The sequence below is a fragment of the Chiloscyllium punctatum genome, chromosome 25 (genome assembly GCF_047496795.1).
Source record: "Chiloscyllium punctatum isolate Juve2018m chromosome 25, sChiPun1.3, whole genome shotgun sequence".
NCBI classification, from domain to species: domain Eukaryota; kingdom Metazoa; phylum Chordata; class Chondrichthyes; order Orectolobiformes; family Hemiscylliidae; genus Chiloscyllium; species Chiloscyllium punctatum.
Window position 1 is genome coordinate 69,941,758 of NC_092763.1, and position 16,245 is coordinate 69,958,002.

The 16,245-nt window shown below is 42.8% G+C and overlaps 1 protein-coding gene across 1 annotated transcript in view; it reads right to left on the reverse strand.

Moving 5' to 3' along the window:
* Positions 1–4,717: 4,717 nt before the first annotated feature.
* atp1b4 (ATPase Na+/K+ transporting subunit beta 4) overlaps positions 4,718–16,245 on the reverse strand; it is a 74,135-nt gene continuing 62,607 nt past the window's right edge. Inside the window, exons 8-9 of the mRNA XM_072595499.1 lie at positions 15,354–15,446; positions 4,718–5,321 (exon numbers count right to left, since the gene is read on the reverse strand). Coding sequence (XP_072451600.1) covers positions 5,160–5,321; positions 15,354–15,446 — 255 coding nt within the window. The 3' untranslated portion in view covers positions 4,718–5,159. The remainder of the gene's footprint in view (positions 5,322–15,353; positions 15,447–16,245) is intronic.

The window sequence follows — 16,245 nt, forward strand, 5'->3', positions numbered from 1 at the left end:
GTTGTCCATGGGTGAAGGACTTAATCATGAAGCATGCTGAAAGTGTGAGGGACATTGAAGACATGAAGGTCCACAAGACTATTTATCAGCTGTCTTGTACACTTTGCAATTTCAATCATGACATAAACAAAATTTCTTGACCATTTAGCTTAAAAAGTGCACAATATTGCATTTGAAACTAAAATGATGGCATTTTACAGCTGGCATATTAAGAACTTAAGCATGTGGTCTGCATCCATTCTTCAAGGCAGATGCTGTTGTAACTGCTACAATACGTACATGTGTATAGCCCTCTGTTCTCTCATCTCCATCTACGCCACCTGTATCAAAGAACCAATTCGGAAGCTGTTCTTGATTTTCTCGGTGAGAACGAATCTGCCTATCACCATGCCACCAAAGGTCAACACCCTTGCAAAAGACTTTTCTAAAAGTCTGAAGCTGCCCAGTGACCTTTTTAGTACTTCACTCATTGTTTCATATAAAATAGAACAAAAACAGGGAAATGTTGGAGAAATTTAGTAGCTCTGACTACATCGATGGAGAGAGAAAGTTCAATTCTGAACAGTCGTCATCTTCGACTCAAAATATTGACTCTTTTTCTCTCCTCACAGATGCTGGCAGACCAGCTGAGCTTCTCCAGCACCATTTTTATTTCAGATCTACAGTACTTTGCTAAATCTCTCTGAGGTAAAGCAATGGGAGATTCTTCTAAGAAAGATTTGGATAAAGACAAGTTTCTTCTGAGTGAATATTATAGCAACCTCTGAAAGTAATCACAGACATTTTGGCTTTCTAGCTACTTTTCATCAGAACTGGGAAAAGTTGAGATTCACTGTCTGGATTTTATAGAATCCCTACAGTGTGAAAACAAGCCCTTTGGCCCAACAAGTCTACACCAACCCCCCCACCCAATCATTCCCCATTACTCTCTACATCTATCCCTAATGCACTTAACCTACACATCCCTGAACATTATGGGCAATTTAGCATGGTCAATCCACCTGACCTGCACATCTTTGGATTGTGGGAGGAAACCCACACAGACACTGGAGGAATGTGCAAACTCCTCACAGACAGTCAGCCGAGGCTGGAATCTAACCTGGGTCCCTCACACTGAGGCAACACTGCTAACCACTGAGCCACCATGCCACCCTGGATTCTAAAGCAGTTATCTGCATGACAACTGAATCTTTATTTGAAAATCCAACTGAAATTCAATGTCTTTATCACCTGATAAATGCTCAAAAATGGTTTGGAATTGTGAATTTTCAAAATCTTCCCTGATGCTGTAGGTCTAGAAACCAGGGAAGCAGACCATGATATACTTGAACAAATTAGCATTAAGGGGAGGAGTCATTAGTGGTTTTAGTAGGCTTATGATGACCCTTTTTAAAAACATTGATTTGATCTCAACTAGAGTATTGGATCCTAAGTTCGAATCACAAGACTTTAGAAAGGATGTGAAGGCATTAGAGATTGCTGAAAATGTGCATTTGATTGACTGTAGGCATTAATGTTAGTTGTGCAGACAAACGGAAGAAATAAGGCTGTCCTCCATGATAAAATTCAGAGGAGTTATGGGAGAAGTTCTGAAACTCACGAGGGGGTCCGAACATAGTAGGTAAGGAGAAATTTCCCATTGATTAAAAGATTAAGAACCAAAGGAATTTCAGCTTATTGACAAAAAAAGAGCAATAGTAACGGGAGGAAGTTTTTTCACCAGTTACAACCTGGAACGTACTACCCTGAGAGTGTGATGGAAGCAGACTCAGTTGTGCCTTTCAAAGTAAAATTGGATAATTATCTTGAGGAAAGCTCTGCTGGGCTAAAGGGAAACATAATCGACACCAAGTGAACTGCTCTGGCCAGAGTCAGCACAGGCATGATGGACCAAATTACCTCCACCAACTTAGTAAAACAAAACAAGGTTTTGTGAGATGGCTTAAATATGTCTGACGTTAGTTGAAGACCAATTTCTCCTAAATATTTTGAATGTTTGATATCTAATTGTAAAGACTTACTTCCATTGTCAATAAATAGGTCAGGTTTTCAGGGTCAGCAGGAACAGCAGGCAATGGTTGGCTTTTATATACAACTTGCCTCAGCAGAAAAGCATGGTGAAAGTCAAGCCCTACTGTTTCTGGAGCCATCATGAAAGATAAAGATTTTATGAAAGTTCCCAAATTTCACAACCTTTAAGACCCTGGTTAACAGAAAGCACAGACCAGGTTTCTGTACTTAACAGTAATTTCACATTCATAGGTTCTAGCTATGGAGTTTCCTGCTTTATGAATATCCAACGTATGAATGCTCGTACTTGCCATCATGATTCCATACATGGTATTAATCTTTAAAGATCTGACATACGAATATTTCTTGTACTTATGACTGACTGCTTTTCATTGTCCTGCATTGTATTCCAACTGGTAAACAAATCAACTTATGGACAGACCCAGAGCACATTTGCAAATCTGGGGACCACCTGTACAGGTAAACAATTATGAAGCATTGACATATAACACTACTATTTAATACCCAAACCCTCCTCACACAATTCCTCCCTCACAAACACACAGGCAGACATAAATAGATAAAAAGAAAGTGTGGGTGTTGTGGGCAATAGAAAAGACTGGAAAGGCTATTCAATAATTCCTGTACACTGAGATGATCCTTTTAGTCTGTCAGGACCTACTGCTCCTCAATCCACCTTTTTCCAGCTATTTCCACTTGCTCATAGGAGGCACAGGCTTACTGGCTCACACTTAGTCACAATAAGTCTCTGACTTATTGGTAAAAAGCCACAGCTTACACAAAATGATGGGAAGAAGTAAACAAACTTTCCTCCTTATTTCAGTTTTTTTTCTACTGCAGAGGAAAGGACCACTTCACCCCTTCCAGAATTCTGTTGGCTTCTCATCATGATGCAGAGGTGCTGTTGTTGGACTGGGATGGACAAAGGTAAAAATCACATAACACCAGGTTATAGTCCAACAGGTTTATTTGGAAGCACTAGCTTTCGGGGTGCTGCTCCTTCATCAGGTAGTTGTGGAATAGGACTATAAAACACAGAATTTATTGTTGCTATGAGTTCTGTGTCTTATTGTCCTGCTCCACATCCATCTGATGAAGGAGCAGCATTCTGAAAGCTGGTGATTCCAAATAAACCTGTTGTACCATAACCTGGTGTTGTATGGTTTTTAACTTTAGCTTCTGATCAAACATCCATGTCCACAAGCTGTTTAGCTGCCCTGAGCCAGTTGCATAGTTATTGGCAGGCATAAGGCCTTTGGCTTCTACTGGTCACCAAGCTCAATCAGCCACTTCTTGCTGGCCGAACCTCCCGTCATACACATCCCCCATCTGCAGTAAACATCTTGCCACGGTTTGAGCAAACAGCAGTGTAAACAGAACTTATATAATGAGTGTTGATGACCTGTTTCTAATGAAGTGCAGTAGTCTTTTCCACAGTCCTTGGTTTTTAAAACAGTCCTTTTCTCATTTCTGTCCACAATCAAACAAAACAAATTTTAAAAGATAGTCTTTGCAATATATTTTTTCTTTGAAAATTGTTCGATAAATATAATTTCTGTTGCATGAGCCTGTGAGAAAGCTGCAGCAGTGCAACAGCTGAAATAATACAACAAACCACAAGAGGGCAGGCTGTAATTTATCCATGTACAGTAGTAGAAGGGAATAGAATAATAATCTATTATCACTTGTATTTTTACAAATAAAACAGTGAAAAGTGTTTAAGTCGCCATACTCCAGCACCTTTATTAATGACAGAAACCATATATAGAAAAAGACAAAGAACACCTTTGTTCAATTCATGGCTCAAGGATTCCCAAGGTCAAGAAAAAGACAAAGACCCCATTCTCCACTGCTGCAGAAAACCATCAAATCTCAGGCCATTGGAATCCTAAACAGGACCACCATACCACCAGAGATGCTGCAGAAACCGCCTCAAGGAATCCTGGGCCGTTGGAATCCTGGGCCAAACACACCTCTTCGCCAAAGATGCTGCCGAACCCCGGCCATTTGAATCTCAGGCCGAACCTACAACGCCACTGAAGACAATGAAGCAGACCACCATTCTACAGGACATGGGGTGTGGAACACTTTGCAGAGTATGCTGCAAACCTTTTGCAAATACAACCTCTTTATAACATTTTCTTTTTTTAGAAATTTCGGTCTTGTGTTTAGCAAAAGTTATTTTTCAGCATTGACTGATCAAAGGTAAAGGAGGAGAAAGTGAGGACTGCAGATACCGGAGGTCAGAGCTGAAGAATGTGTTGCTGGAAAAGCACAACAGGTCAGGCAGCATCCAAGGAGCAGGAGAATCGCGTTTCGGGCATAAGCCTGAAATGTCGATTCTCCTGCTCCTTGGATGCTGCCTGTTCTGCTGTGCTTTTCCAGCAACACATTTTTCTGATCAAAGGTAAATTCAATCATTTCTAAATTTAATAAAAAATTCCAGGAAATGACATCCAAAAAGCAAGAATCCCTTAATGAATCAACATTGCTTTCAGTCATTTGTGATGTTCTATGAGACTTACAGTTTTGCAGGGACGGACACCAAAGTAATTTACCCAACCTTGGTATTCTTGAACAGTGTTTGATCTTGAGGTCTTTGATATTGAGTCGAATGAGACACTGATATCTTTTATTCAGTTCACAGTAGGCATGCCCAGAGAAAAAAAACTCATAAAACCACACATCAATATAAAACTTTTATTTCCCTCTCTGTGCAGAAAATAGACATTTCTGGCAAAATTAAGACATTGGATAATTAATGTCCGAAAGATCTCTGCAAAGTAAGACCATAATAATTACATCCAAGTGTAAATAACTACATAGCTTAACCTTTTATCATTTGACAATTGTTTAGTTTTGTTGTAATGATTTGACATCATGGAAACTTCACTGAAATATGTTATATCAGTGACCTGTCCCAAAACCAAAGTCAAACAAAGTCTGAATTTATCTTCAGATGAATCGCTTGGCTATTCAGTAACTTAAGAAGGAAGGGATTAAGCTGCTAAATTTGTGAACCTTACTGATAGAATAGTCATGCTAATTAATACAAGTCTTTCCGAACAGAGAAATCGAATCATTAGATATTGCACCATTGTCTTTTGCAAAGGAACTTTCACTTTACATTATTCTTGAATATGCAGCGTGAAAACAATCCTGCCAGAAAATCGATCTTCAAAGATGTCATTTTGGATGCCAGGCCCGTTTACTTTACATTGAATGCTCACAGCGCTGTTTTTCTTCATATTCTCATACTGCATGGCCACTATAGGAATCGAATAATTTACCTAGAATGGTTAACAATCAAGAAGTGAAACATCAAAGTTTCTTAAAAACCCAAGGTCTAACTTTTACTCCAGACATCCCCGTTGCCACTAAAATAGAAATACATAAAATTAATAAGAAAATTAGAAAATACATTTAAGTGTTTTTAATCAAAGGTGGTGAATATAGAATAATTACTTAAGATTAGATCCCCTACAGTATGGAAACAGGCCCTTCGGTCCAGCTAGTCCACACCACCCCTCTGAAGAGTAACCCACCTAGACCCATTCCCCTACACTACATTTACCTCTAACTAATGCACCTAACTTCCTGCCTCAGGCGACTGACTGTGTGGAGTTTGCACATTCTCCCCGTGTCTGCGTGGGTTTCCTTCGGGTGCTCCGGTTTCCTCCCACAGTCCAAAGATGTGCAGGTCAGGTGAAATGGCCATGCTAAATTGCCCGTAGTGTTAGGTAAGGGGTAGATGTAGGGGTATGGGTGGGTTGCGCTTCGGCGGGTCGGTGTGGACTTGTTGGGCCGAAGGGCCTGTTTCCACACTGTAAGTAATCTAATCTAATCTAATCTAACACTATGGCCAATTCACCTGACCTGCACATCTTTGGATTGTGGGAGGAAACACACAGAGACACAGAGAGAATGTGCAAACTCCCCACATATAGTTGCCTAAAGCGGGAATCAAACCCAGGTTGCTGGTGCTGTGAGGCAGCAGTGCTAACCACTGAGCCACTGTGCCACCACTTAAGGCCTGATTCTGTTACTAACTTTATAAATATAAATGTGACCTTGCACTTTCTTTTCTTGTTCATTCATTGGATGTGAGTGTTGCTTGCCCATCCCTAATTGCCCTTCAGAATATAATAGAGTTACTTTCTTGCACAACTACAGTCCATGTGCAGTAGGTGCACCCATAGTACTATTAAAAGTTAAAAGGTCAAAGGTTCCAGGATTGTGACCCAGCAATCATTCCAGATCAGCATCATATCAGATTCAGAGGGAACTTGCATGGCAGATGGACATCATTAGCAAGGTAGTATTCACTACCCATTCTGAATTACCCTTAAACTAAGTTTATTTTTATTTATTTATTTTTATGGGATGTGGGTGTTGCTGGCTGGCCAGCACTTATTGCCCATCCCTAGGTGCCCATGAGAAGGTGGTGGTAAGCTGCCTTCTTGAACCACTGCAGTCCACCAAAACCATTAATGAGCGAATTCCAGGATTTTGACCCAGTGAAAGTGAAGGAACAGCAATATATTTCCAATTCAGGATGGCGAGAGGCTTTGAGGGGAATTTAAAGGTGGTGATATTCCCATATATCTGCTGCCCTTGCCCTTCTAAATGGAAGTGGTCATGTATTTGGAAGGTGCTGTCTGACGATCTTTGGTGAATTTCTGCAGTGCATCTTGTAGGTAGTGCACATTGCTGCTACTGAGTGTCCAAAGTAGAGGGAGTGGATGCTTGTGGATGTAGTGCTAATTAAGCATGCTACTTCGTCCTGGATAGTGTTAAGAAGCTGCACTCATCCAGGCAAGTGGGCATCACACTCCTGACTTGTTATTTGTAGATGGTGGACAGGCTTTGGGGAGTCAGGAGGTATGTTACTCACCACAGTATTCCTAGCCTCTGACCTGCTCTTGTAGCCATTGTATTTATGTAGTGAGTCCTCTGATCAATGAGAACTTCCAAGATGGTGATAATGGGGTTACCAGTGACGGCAACACCATTGAATGTCAAGGGATGGTGGTTAGATTGTCTCTCATTGGTGATGGCCTGGCATTTGTGTGGCACAAATGTTACTTGCCACTTGTCAGCCTAGGACTGGAGATTGTCTAGATCTTGTTGCATTTGGATACAGACTGCTTCAGTGTCTGAGGAGTCACAAATGATGCTCAACATTGTGCAATCATTGTCAAACATTCCCACTTCCGACTTTATGATGGAGGGAAGGTCATTGATGAAGCAGCTGAAGATGTTTGGACCTAGGACACTACCCTGATGAATGCCTGCAGAGATGTCCTGGAGCTCAGATGACTGACCTCCAATAACTATAACCGTCTTCCTACATGTCAGGTTTGCCCCATCATACCTTTTGATTCCAGTTTAGCTCCAGCTCTTTGATGCTCCCCTCGGTTGAATGCAGCCTTGATGTCAAAGGCTGTCACTCTCCCCACCCCTCTGGAATTCATCACTTTTGTCTGTTTGAACCAAGGTTGTAAGGAGCCAGGAGCTGGATGGCCCTGGCAGAACCCAACCTGGGTGTCACTGAGCAGGTTGTTGCTGAGCAGGTGCTGCTTGATAGCACTGTTTATGAAACCTTCTATCTCTTTACTGATGCTCGAGAGTAGACTGATGGGGTGGTAATTGGCTGGGTTGGATTTGTCCTGCTTTTTAAGTACGGGACATACTTGGGGGCAATTTTCCACATTGTTGGGTAGATGCTAATGTTGTAACTATTCTGGAACAGCTTGGCTAGGTGAGTGGCAAGTTCTGGAGCACAAGTCTTCAGTACTATTGCCAGAATATTGTCAGGGCCCATTGCTTTGCAGTATCCAGTGCCTCCAACCATTTCTTGATATCACATGGAGTGAGTTGAAGTGGCTGAAGACCATCCTCTGTGATACTGGGGACCACTGGAAGGGGTGTAGGACCATTTGACACAGCTACTTTGGTGCGAATGATTCGGCGCAGCCGGTTTGGCGCGATCCATTTCAGCGCGAGCGATTCAGCGCAGCTCTTATTTATTCCTTTTTGGGCTTACTTACAAGCATTAATAAAAGCAATAAAAAGAAAAATAATGTTTATCATCTTCAGTAAAAATGTTAAAAAGAAAATAAAAATGAAAGAAATAAAGCAAATACAAAATTGTTGATGGCATTTTAATGGGTTTTATTTTATTTTAATAATTTGTATATTAATATGTTTTATTTTAATATATTTTAATTATTTTAATAATAGTAGTTTAATAACTATTACTGAATAACTACAAAACAGTTCGGCCCTGAAATGGGTCTGTGCCAAAATGGGTCGCGCCAAAGCGGCTGTGCCGAATGGTCCCACTCCGCACTGGAAGAGGCCAAGATGGATCATTCACTCTGCACTTCTGGCCAAAGAAGGCTGGAAATGCTTCAGCCTTGTCTTTTGTCCTGATGTGCTGGGCTCTTCCATCACTGAGGGTGGGGACATTTGTGGAGCCTCCTCCTCCTCCAGTGAATTGCTTAATTGTCCAACACTATTCACGACTGGACAGGACTGCAGAGCTTAGATCTGATCCATTGGCTGTGGACTCACTTAGCTCTGTCCATCACTTGCTGCTTATGCTGTTTGGCATGCAAGTAGTCCTGTTTGGTGACTTCATCTTCATGTCTGCCTGGTGCTACTCCTGGCATGACCTCCTGCATTTTCCATTAAACCAGGGTTGACCCTGTGGCTTGATGGTAACGGTTGAATGGGGAATATGCTGGGCCATGAGGTTACAGATTGATTTGCTAACGCCATTATAGAGGACAGGTCAGTCACATTGATGTGTGTCTGGAATCACACATCAGCCAGAAAGCAAATTGCCTTCTCTGAAGAACACTAGTTAACCAGATGAGAGTCTACAACAATTAGATTTATTAATTTAATTTAAATTCTACCAGCTACCAGTGGTGGGCTTTGAGTCCATGTGCCTGGAGCAATAGCCTAGGTTTCTGGATTACTAATCTGTGATATTACCACTGTCTCAGCTCACTCCATGTATTTGTTGTCCTTTATCACTTCAGGTGGTAGAGGCTGTGTGTATGGGAGTGCCCTCAAAAGAGTCTTGGTGAGTTAATGCAGAGTATCTTGTACACACTACAGCCATGGTGTGTTATTGGAGCATGGAATAAATGGATGGAGTGTCAATCAAGTGGGGTTGCTCTGACATGTCTAGCATTGAGCTTTCTGAGTGTTGGTAAAGCTGCACTCATTCAGGAAAATTACGTATACATAGAATTCATAGTGTGGTAAAAGACCATTTGGCCCAACAAATCCACACCGATCCGCCAAAGAGTAGCCCACACAGTCCCATTTTCCTGCACTATTACTCTACATTTACCCCCTGACTAAGGCACCTAATCTTAAACATCCCCGAACACTATGGGCAATCTAGCACGGCCAATTCACTGAGCCTGCACATCTTTTAGATAATGGGATGAAACCGGAGCAAGCCCTCACAAATACAGGGTGAGTATGCAAACTCCACACAAACAGTCACTCAAGGCTGCAAACGAACCCAGGCCCCTGACGCTGTGAGGCAGCAGTGCTAATCACTGAGCCAACATGCCATCCTCCAACACATCCCTGACTGTGCCTTCTAGATGATGGACAGATTTTGTGGAGACAAGTTCTGAGTTGCTTCCACCAGAATTCCCAACCTTTGACCTGCTCTTGGATTAAAGTATTAGCTTAATTGGTCCAGTAAAGCCATTCAAGTAGTGTGGAATATTAGGAATATAGTGGTACCAGGGAACTGCACTGTTATGTGGCTAGGTCTAGTTCTTTATGAGAACCCAGAGGCTGTGTTGCCCCATGTCAGGACTGGAGAGGAACTTGCAATGGAAAAGGCAGCATCAAGCTATCATAGTGCGTGCAGCTATGAACAACATAGGTAAGACTACTAATGAAGTTTTGTTTTGGCAATTTGAGGAGCTAGGCACGAAATTATACAGCAGAACCTCCCAGTTAATAATTTCTATTAATCTCGATAATAATCACTGGTGTGGGAGAAGTGGATTTGTGGAACATTGGCAGCAGTATTGGAATAGACTTCATCTGAAACATGCAGAGCTGGTGTTCTGGTGAGGTAGAGAGGGTTTTAATCTAAATAGAGGGGGAATGCAATCAGAACCAGGTTTGTGATACATGAGCAGCTTGGTTGAGCAAGCAGGGAAGAAGAAGAAAGGAAGAACAATAATGATAGGGGGAATCCATTAGTTAGGGAAACAGACAGGTTTTTCTGTGGCCAGAGACATGGCTCAAGGTTGGTATGTTGTCTTCCTGCTCCCAAAACCAAGGGTGCCACAGAGTGGCTGCAGGACATTCTCCTAGGAGAGGGTGAACAGCCAGAGGTCATTGTTCCACACTAGTATGGTACTGGTTCTCTACAATTGCAACTCAGCTCATTCAGCTCCGCTGCCTTTTCCCCTTGGCCCTGCAAAACTCTTTTTATTTCAGATAATTATCCTATTCCTTTTCAAAAGCTAGTACCAAATCTGCCCCCCATCATACGATAAGGCACTACATTCGAGATCCTAAACACTTGCTGCATCCAAAGATTTCCTTCATATTCTCTGGGTCTTCCAATCACTTCAAATCAGTGTCTTCTAGTTCTTGACTCTTCCACCAATGGAAATTATTTCTCCCTATTTGCTCCTATTAACATTAACTATTCACAAAGTGTTTTGAATCATGGGTACACTGAGAGTTCTGAAGTAGATTCATATTACACTCAAAGCTTTACACTATTTCTCTCAGATGCTGCCAGACCTGCAGAACTTCTCTCAAACATTCTGTTTTTATTCTTAGCTCCCCAATACCTGCAATATTTTGCTTTTATACTGAGACTATTTGCATTACAACATGAGAAGACAGTGACATAGTCATAATGCCACTGGACTCATTATCCAGGTTATTGTTCTGGGGGGCAGGGGTTTCAATCCCACCATGGCAGCTGATGGAATTAGAGTTTAATTTTTTTAAATCTGCAATGAAATAAAAAAGGTAGTCTAATTGTGACCACAAGCAATTGTTGAATGTTGTGCAAATGCATCTGGTTCACTATTGTCTCTTATGCAAGGAAATCTGCCGTCCTTACATGTGACTCCAGTCCTAAAGCAATGCAGTTGATTCGGTTTTCTGGGCAATTAGGAATGGGCAATAACTGCTGATTCAGCCACTGACACCCACATTCCCTGAAAAATTTAGAAAGGAACAAGTCTTGTCATTCCTCTTTAGAAGGTGATATTAAAATATGATGGTTATTTCCATAATGACCACTTGTAGTAATAGCTACTATTCTTCCTGTGAATGAGTCAATGAAAGGAGCTGTGTGCAATCTCTTTCACCTTTATTGTTTCATTGAGTAACCAGGAGAAAGTGAGGACTGCAGATGTTGGAGATCAGAGTTCAGAGTCGAGAGAGTGGTGCTGGAAAAGCACAGCTGGTCAGGCAGCATCTGAGGAGCAGGAGAATCGATATTTCGGGCATAAGCCCTTCATCATCCCAACTCATTGGGTAATCCCATGATCATGTAATCATATGGCTAACTCTGGCTGTATCTATTATACTTTGCTCTCATTCTTTTTTAGGTTACTTGAGGTCAGCACAATGCTAATTGATCACCTTTCTCCATCTTTTCTTATCAGTATCTAAATTAATAAAATCTAATGCAAAGGCAATAGAAGCAAACTATTTAACCCCTTCAAGTCTTTGAATAGAACAAACTTCTATTTCAACTTTCCACATTAACTCCATATCCCTCGATTGCCTGAGTATCCAAAACTCTGTCTTGCACACACTCAATGTCTAAGCATCCATAACCTTCTAGACTGCAAATTCCAAAGATGCATGACCATTTAATGAAGGGATTTCACCTCACGTTAGTCCTAAAGAGCTCACAGCTTATTCTGAGACTGTCACCTGTGGTTTCAGAATCTTCAACCTGGGGAAACAGCCTCTCAACAGCTATTCTGCCTGGATGGTGGCATAGCAGTAATGTGACTATAATCCAGGAGGCATGGGTTCAAATCTGATCGCAGCAATTGGTGGTAATTAAGTTCAAATAGTAAAATCTAGGATGAAAAGAAAGCTAGTCTCTGCGATGGTGATTACAATATTTATCACTAATTGTCATGAAAAATAATTTTGTTCACTAACACCTTTAGGGAAGAAGATCTGCCAATCTTTCTCAGGTCTGGTGTAAATCTGGTCTGGATTAGTGGTGCTGGAAGAGTTCAGGCAGCATCCAACGAGCAGTGAAATCGACGTTTCGGGCAAAAGCCCTTCATCAGGAATAAAGGCAGTGAGCCTGAAGCATGGAGAGATAAGCTAGAGGAGGGTGGGGGTGGGGAGAGAGTAGCATAGAGTACAATGGGTGAGTGGGGGAGGAGATGAAGGTGATAGGTCAAGGAGGAGAGGGTGGAGTGGATAGGTGGAAAAGAAGATAGGCAGGTCGGACAAGTCCGGACAAGTCAAGGACACAGTGCTGAGCTGGAAGTTTGAAACTAGGATGAGGTGGGGGAAGGGGAAATGAGGAAGCTGTTGAAGTCCACGTTGATGCCCTGGGATTGAAGTGTTCCGAGGCGGAAGATGAGGCGTTCTTCCTCCAGGCGTCTGGTGGTGAGGGAGCGGCGGTGAAGGAGGCCCAGGACCTCCATGTCCTCGGCAGAGTGGGAGGGGGAGTTGAAATGTTGGGCCACGGGGCGGTTTGGTTGATTGGTGCGGGTGTCTCGGAGATATTCCCTAAAGCGCTCTGCTAGGAGGTGCCCAGTCTCCCCAATGTAGAGGAGACCACATCGGGAGCAACGGATACAATAAATGATATTAGTGGATGTGCAGGTGAAACTTTGATGGATGTGGAAGGCTCCATTAGGGCCTTGGATAGAGGTGAGGGAGGAGGTGTGGGCACAGGTTTTACAGTTCCTGCGGTGGCAGGGGAAAGTGCCAGAATGGGAGGGTGGGTCGTAGGGGTGTGTGGACCTGACCAGGTAGTCACGGAGGGAACGGTCTTTATGGAAGGCAGAAAGGGGTGGGGAGGGAAATATATCCCTGGTGGTGGGGTCTTTTTGGAGGTGGCGGAAATGTCAGCGGATGATTTGGTTGATGCGAAGGTTTGTAGGGTGGAAGGTGAGCACCAGGGGCGTTCTGTCCTTGTTACGGTTGGAGGGGTGGGGTCTGAGGGCGGAGGTGCGGGATGTGGACGAGATGGCGGAGAAATTGGGAATACGCCCCACCCTATCTCTAGCAAAAATGCCATCCTGTATTCCCAATTTCTCCGCCTTCACCGTATCTGCTCCCAGGAGGACCAGTTCCACCATAAAACACACCAGATGGCCTCCTTCTTTAGAGACCGCAATTTCCCTTCCCACGTGGTTAAAGATGCCCTCCAACGCATCTCGTCCACATCCCGCACCTCCGCCCTCAGACCCCACCCCTCCAACCGTAACAAGGACAGAACACCCCTGGTGCTCACCTTCCACCCTACAAACCTTCGCATCAACCAAATCATCCGCCGACATTTCCGCCACCTCCAAAAAGACCCCACCACCAGGGATATATTTCCCTCCCCACCCCTTTCCGCCTTCCGCAAAGACCGTTCCCTCCGTGACTACCTGGTCAGGTCCAGACCCCCCTACGACCCACCCTCCCATTCTGGCACTTTCCCCTGCCACCGCAGGAACTGTAAAACCTGTGCCCACACCTCCTCCCTCACCTCTATCCAAGGCCCTAATGGAGCCTTCCACATCCATCAAAGTTTCACCTGCACATCCACTAATATCATTTATTGTATCCGTTGCTCCCGATGTGGTCTCCTCTACATTGGGGAGACTGGGCGCCTCCTAGCAGAGCACTTTAGGGAACATCTCCGAGACACCCGCACCAATCAACCAAACTGCCCCGTGGCCCAACATTTCAACTCCCCCTCCCACTCTGCCGAGGACATGGAGGTCCTGGGCCTCCTTCACCGCCGCTCCCTCACCACCAGACGCCTGGAGGAAGAACGCCTCATCTTCCGCCTCGGAACACTTCAACCCCAGGGCATCAATGTGGACTTCAACAGCTTCCTCATTTCCCCTTCCCCCACCTCATCCTAGTTTCAAACTTCCAACTCAGTAACTGTCTCCTTGACTTGTCCGGACTTGTCCGACCTGCCTATCTTCTTTTCCACCTATCCACTCCACCCTCTCCTCCTTGACCTATCACCTTCATCTCCTCCCCCACTCACCCATTGTACTCTATGCTACTCTCTCCCCACCCCCACCCTCCTCTAGCTTATCTCTTCATGCTTCAGGCTCACTGCCTTTATTCCTGATGAAGGGCTTTTGCCCGAAACGTCGATTTCGCTGCTCGTTGGATGCTGCCTGAACTGCTGTGCTCTTCCAGCACCACTAATCCAGTATTTGGTTTTCAGCATCTGCAGTCATTGTTTTTACCTTGTAAATCTGGTCTGTCAGGTGGAGATAAGTTTAGGGTTAACTCTTACATGCCTCTAAGCAAGCAGTCTAGGTATGGGCAACCAATGCTGGCTATTCCAATGATGTACAAATCAATTAAAAGAGTAAACAAAAGGCTTTTTCTTACTTTTTCAATTAGATCACCTTTCCTACTTGTAAACTTCAACAAAAGTATAGGCCCATTTTATTCAATCTTTCCTCATAGGATAAGTCCCTCATTCCAGGCATTAGTTTATTGAACCTCTGGTGAACTGAATGTAATGCTAATAAATCTTCCCTTAGGTAAACTGACCCCAAACTGTATAAAATACTCTATGTATGGATTCACCATGGCCCTGCATAATTCTTGATTAGCAAGGGAATCAAAGGTTACAGGGAGCAGCCAGGAGAATGGGATTGAGAAACATATCAACCGGGATTGAATGACAGAGCAGACTCGATGGACCCTAATTCAGGCCTAATATAGGCCTAATTCAGCTCCTATATCTTTGGTCCTATAATTTCATGAAGACTTATTTTCATACCTCAAGTTCTATGTAATATAGGCCAATAAACGATAACAGATTTTTGAACAGTAAAAGGAATTAAGTGGAGCTGAGTCTATGAATAGATCAACCATGATCTTATTGAATGGCAGGGTTAGCTCAAGAGGCCAGACGGCCTACTTCTGATCCTATTTCTTATGTTCTTATCATCCTTTGTCAAAACCTAGAATGTTAACATTGGGTTAAAGGAGGAATGTCAAAAAGCAGTAAATATTATGATCAATCATTCATTTCAAGAGGAAGAAAACAACATTGAATATCAGCTTCTGAATTCAGAAGATTTTAACCCACTTACATGTATCAGTTTTCCATAATAAGGAAAGTATGTGAGATCAAAGGTTCCATTATTTGGATAGAAGTGAATTGTGGCACTGGTCTTCTTTTCTTTCTGAAAGGAATCAGAGTATAGAGTCATTTCTGCCATAACGCGGTAATTCCATTCTCGTACAATCCCGTGTTCAAAGAAAATTGCACTACGTCAGCACCATTTAAACTAATGGGGCCAAAATCCAATTATAACCAATACATGCTTCAAAACTTTGTGCTTTAGAAACAGTGTCTCCAATTCATCAATCGTGTTATAGCAAATTCGTGCTAACAAAACGCACGTTATAGAAGAACAACCTGTACTTATAGTGACATTTCCAAAGAGGTGTGAAGATTTTCTTTCACAAATGTACATCAAAATAGAGTAGTTACCTTAAGTAAAGAAATGACTTAGACTGGGAGCATCATGTTCTCAAATAGCTAGGCAGACTGGAATCTTTGAAGGGTTCCCGACTGGGATTTTTATTAATTTGCTCAATTGATGTTTAAACTACGTGACAATACAGTTCAGCCAGGATCAGACAGAACAGGGTTTGCGAGGCTGAAAATTCCCCTTCCCGTGCTCCATCCAGTACTTAAATAGTTAGGTTTCTCCAGCTCGTACCATTTTGTTACATAGATGGACAGTAGCCATTTCTGGATAGAACATCTAAGCCATTTCTACTGTACATAGAAATTATACATTCCACACCATGTAAAAGACTGAGTAGAACTCTCATATGTTTAAGCATTTGCCTTGTAATATTGAGACATTTTGATTTCATTTTTGTTTGAAATGGTCTGCAATTGAGGTTGATAAATGATGACTTTTTCTTTACTGTAACCATCCATAAGGACAATCTTTTTCCAAATGTTCATCT